Genomic DNA, 5,233 nt, shown 5'->3' with positions numbered 1-5,233 from the left:
GCTCTGCCTCCCGGGTTTACGCCATTCTCCTGCCTCAGCCTCCCAAGTAGCTGGGACTACAGGTGCCCGCCACCTCACCCGGCTAGTTTTTTGTATTTTTTAGTAGAGACAGGGTTTCACCGTGTTAGCCAGGATGGTCTCGATCTCCTGATCTCGTGATCTGCCCGTCTCGGCCTCCCAAAGTGCTAGGATTACAGGCTTGAGCCACCGCGCTCGGCCTCTGTAAAATTTTTAATTCATTTTTTAGTTTGTGTCATTCTCCATTTATTTATTTTCTGACTTGCATTGGGAGAAACAAATTGTATTTCTGACATTGATTTTTATTTCTCTTTTATGAAGTGTTTCCTTTAATAACCTGATTGCTCTCTTGTTAAAACTGTATTTTTTCCTATGACTTTGAATTACCTGATAGAGTGATAGAATATTTAACTTTTTCTGACTAACTTAAACAGCTTTCTTTATACTGGTGATCTAAACTGATGTAAGCACCTTATGTCCTTACAATTCATGAAGGCACTAGTATAGTCTATGTTGAAATTTGCAGAGTAGCAGTTTTGTCACGTAACGTTTCAAAGACTTATTTTACTGGTTGCTTTCTAGAATTTTCAGATAGAAATTGTAAGAGAATTTTTTTCTTTTTTCTTTGAAATTCTAAGATAATTTATTCATTATTTTTCACTTAATAAACATAAAGGCAACTTACCTACATTTAAAAAATATTAAGCATGATGTAATCCTTTTATCTCAGAATACTCAAAATGGCTTTATTAAGATAAATTTTGTTATTAATAGTTAAGTTTAAAATGTAAAAATGTGGAGAGTATGTCTCTGGTTTTGCTTATGCTAACAAATATTAAGAGAGATTGCAATGAATTTAAGAATCATTTTTGAACATACTCATATGCAATGTAACTTGCTTGCATTTATGATATAGGACCTGGTGTTCAACTTTTGGAGCATATGTATCACTGTTTTGTTTTCAGATTTTGCTTTTCAATTATGTGTATTATGATAATAGGCCTACATTTGGGAACTTCAATAGGTATTTCTGCCAATGGATAGGAATGTATACATAATGTGAATTTTAATAAATAGGGAAGAAAATGTATATAATACTTTGGAAATGAGAAAATTCCGGAGTTGCCTTCCTCATGTTTATTTTTTGTATTTGTATGCTGTTAGTGATCCATCACATTTGCTGTCCATGAATTTCTTCTGCTATACGGAAACTCTAGAGTACAATTTACAGTTTTTTATATAGTCTGTATGGTCCAAGGTGAATTTATGGGAATGCATTTTTTTTTTTTTTTTGAGAGGGGAAAGATAGGAAGCCTTCAAAATTGTCATGCTCATAATTTGAAAATCTGTTTTACTTTTGATGTTATGTTTTTCATACTGCCCATTAAGCATATTATAGATTTATGATCACTGATGTATGTGTCTTAGGAATGTGTGTGCTAATAGGAATGTCAGTAACTGTTTAGGTTAGTAAATCCCAAAAGATCTCAATAACTAATTCATTGTAAATAATTTTCTGTAGTGAGGGTCACATAGCTGTGAAGCCATTGATAGACTTCTAAGTATGCCTAAAGACTCAGAGTTTAGTTAAAACAACAACAAAAGGAGGTGACCATTTTGCTCCAGTTTTAGGGTTTTAAAATTTGTTTTTGAGTCAGAGTCTTACTCTGTGGCCCAGGCTGGAGTACAGTGGCACAAACACAGCTCATTGTAGCCTTGACCTCCTGGGCTCAAGTGATCCTCCCACCTCAAGTCCTCAGAGTAGCTGGGACCACAGGGACGCACCACCACACCCAGCTAATGTTTTAGTTTTTGTTTTTTGTAGAGATGGGGTCTCCCTCAGTTGCCCAAGCAAGTCTCGAACTCTTGGACTCAAGCCATCCTCCTGCCTTGGCCTCCCAAAGTGCTGGAATTACAGGTGTGAGCTACCACACCAGCCGAAGGGTAACATTTTTAAAGAATTCATTCAGAATCACAACACAGATGTATTTCACTATTAATATGGAAAAAGTTCCAAGGCAAATGCCCAAGCTCTTCTTTCAAGTTTGTGTTGGGAAAGAAAGGAAAAAAGGAGTTTTATTTCCCAGAAATTGTCCCTAGGGGAAAAAAGAAAACTTGTAATTTATCTGTGGAATCAAAATTCAATTCAAGTTTTAAAAAATGTATTTTAAAATTCTGGCTAACACGGTGAAACCCCATCTCTACTAAAAATAGAAAAATTAGCCAGTCGTGGTGGTGGGCACCTGTAGTCCCAGCTACTCGGGAGGCTAAGGCAGGAGAATGGCATGAACCTGGGAGGCGGAGCTTGCAGTGAGCTGAGATCGCACCACTGCACTCCAGCCTGGGTGACAGAGTGAGACTCGGTCTAAAAAAGAAAAAAAATAAAATACATACATATATATGTAAAATGTGATTACAACTATAGATGATATTTTACCCTCTGTGTAACACTTTAAGATTTGCATATGTATTTGTGTCTTTGACCAGTTTTAATGAGTGATTATGTTGGAGTCAATGTAACTTTTGTTTCAAATTAGATTATAAAATTGTTGGTGACTTTCTCAAGAAGGAAAGAAGCTAGCAGGAAAACTGGAATAGGGTGAGATTCTGACATTTTGTATATGGGTTGTTTTTAAAATACACTTGATCTTTAATAGATAACATGGTAAGCCATACACTAAAGACAAATTGTTGCCATTATCTTAGCATATTCCACGCTTCTATATTTTTTACATACAGATTGTTCTTAAAGAATCCTTAATTTTATCGGCATTCATACATTTTTTTAATCTGTGATTATCTTTTTCCAGTTATAAACTATGAAATGCATTTAGTTTTTGGTTAATGTTTGTTTTACTTTCTCCTCCATATCTTCACAGCCTGAAATTGTTTTTCAAATGGTTAAGCTGGACTCTACTCAAATATAGATATTAAGTAAAAGTAAAAAATAATTGCACTTATATGTGGTAGGGAGTAGGGATTCAAAGATCAGAAGATATGGTTCTTGCATTCGAAAAGTTGGGTAGGCTGACCTAAAAACATACAGTCCACGAGAAATAGATTGTAAGCTTTGCAAAAGTGGGAATTCTTGTTTGTTTTTGTTTATTGCTGTGTTGCCAGTAAAGTAAATAATTGTTTGGGAGAATTAGAAAAGCCTCTCAGGGACTGGGCATGGTGGCTTATTCATGTAATCCCAGTACTTTGGGAGACCAATGTGAGAGGGTCGCTTGAGCACAGGAGTTCGACACCAGCCTGGATAATATAGCGAGACCTTGTTTCCACTACAAATAGAGGGGGAAAAAAAAAAAAAAAAAGCCAAGCATGGTGACACATGCCTGTGGTCCCAGCTACTCTGGAGGCTAAGATGGGAGAATTGGCTTGAGCCAAGGAGTTCAAGGTTGCAGCAAGCTCTGATGATGCCACTCCTGCCTAGACAGCAGAGTAAGACTGTCTCAAAAAAAGAAAAAGAGAAAAAAGCTTCTCAGATGAAATGATACTTCAAGTATGAAGGAGTATGTCAGGAAGAAAGAGACACCAAGGACATTAGCAACATACAAAGACATGATGTGATGGTGAAAGAGAATGAAAATTTTAAGGAACATTATAAAATTCTGAGTGATGGCAGCATGGGAGGACAGTAAAAGAAAATAAAGTCTTACTGAGTGGTAGATTGTAGGCAAGTCGTAAAGGCCTTGTGTGAGTTGTGTGATAGTCTAAGGAATTTAAACTTCAGGGAACCAAGTCTGTCCAGTAATCAGGGAAACTCAGGAATTTGAATTGATGTTAATATTCAAACTATTTATTTTACCACCATTGCTATTACACTGGATATTATTCAATATTGTTTCTTTCAAGTCCTTGATTCATGTGTAACAATAACTATAACTTAATCAAGAATCCTTGAAATAAATGTTTTTTTAAAAAATCTCTGGGAAGTATAAACTTGATTATTTATTTCTAAGTGAACTATAATTTATCTTTAATTTTTGTGAACTAGGGACTCTCCTAAGAAATTATCAAATACAACTACAGATGCAATTTTTAAAAAGTAATCCAGTTTAAAGCTATCTTTGAAAACAATTTTGTTTTTATGTTTATGATTTGAATAAGCACAAAATTATCTATTTGTATCAAGAACCAAATTTTTCATGCTGTGCAAATTGTGTTTTCTAGAAATGTTTCTATGTAAAAATTTTAATTTTACTCTTATACTTTATTATAAAAGATACTGATTTGATTAGCATTCTCTTACCAGAAACACATACTAGCCATGAGATTAAATCCTTTTGACTATGAATTACGTAAAAATTTCTAAGAAAGACCATTGAGTGATTTAGAAAACTTTGTTAAAGAGTATGAAAGTAGGAATGATTTGTTCTTATAATTCAGCCTTATTAAGAAGAATGGCTCAGGATTGCCTAGAGATGTGCCCAAATATTGTTCCAAAAGTTTCTTTGAATTATTAATATTGAGTTATTTTCAATGTTTCCATTCAGTGAATTTCTCAACCCTTGGTTTTGAGAACATAATGCTAATTAAGGTGTCCGCTGTTGTTTAATGCTATTCCATTGTAACTGCTAATAATAGCATTTTCCTGCTTTATATAAAAAAATTATATTTAAAATGTTGTGTGTGTTCTCTGATTTCTTTTCTTACAGCTTGCCAGTATTTGCCGTGCTGAAATGTTTTAATTTATAATTTCCTTCCTTTGTACCTTTTAGTTTTCTCTGTTGCTGCTTTTTCTGTGACACGAGCCTTTCATTATAGTCACTCTTCTTTTTTCCTTCCCCACTTCTTTCTTTTCCTTTTTTAAAGCCATGAGAAGCCGATCCATTGGTGAATGTGCTCTGCCATCGGCCTATATACGCAGTGCTAAAAGTGCTCCTGTTCTGATCCATACTTCCAAACCCTTCTTGCCTGATATTGTTCTCACTCCCCTTTCTGATGAGCTTTCAGGTAGTGCCACCTCTGCTAATTTCTGCACCACCCTTTTCACTTTTTAATCCTCTGCTTTCAAATTTTGCTTAATCAAATAAACTCTTTAAAGTTAATTTCTTTGGGGGAGGTGTGGGAAACTGGGAAAATGATTGAGAAATCAACATTTTGAGTTATTTGAACTCTAATGCTGTCCTTGCAGTTCATTCTGGAAGTGCTAAGTTTAGTGCTGTGCCAATGTCCAGTATTTTTGGTTGTAAATGGCCATTTTTTTTTTTTT

At 34.9% G+C, this 5,233-nt stretch overlaps 1 protein-coding gene across 1 annotated transcript in view; it reads left to right on the top strand.

Moving 5' to 3' along the window:
* The window catches only part of RALGAPA1 (Ral GTPase activating protein catalytic subunit alpha 1), a 301,694-nt gene that overhangs the window by 123,320 nt on the left and 173,141 nt on the right, over window positions 1–5,233 (top strand). The window contains exon 18 of the mRNA XM_017858547.1: window positions 4,834–4,974. Within this exon, the coding sequence (XP_017714036.1) occupies window positions 4,834–4,974 (141 nt within the window). The remainder of the gene's footprint in view (window positions 1–4,833; window positions 4,975–5,233) is intronic.

This window comes from Rhinopithecus bieti, unplaced genomic scaffold (genome assembly GCF_001698545.2).
Source record: "Rhinopithecus bieti isolate Rb0 unplaced genomic scaffold, ASM169854v2 scaffold_2435, whole genome shotgun sequence".
Classification (NCBI taxonomy): Eukaryota; Metazoa; Chordata; class Mammalia; order Primates; family Cercopithecidae; genus Rhinopithecus; species Rhinopithecus bieti.
Note: the sequence above shows the minus strand (reverse complement) of the source record. Positions and strands in the feature narration are given on the sequence as shown.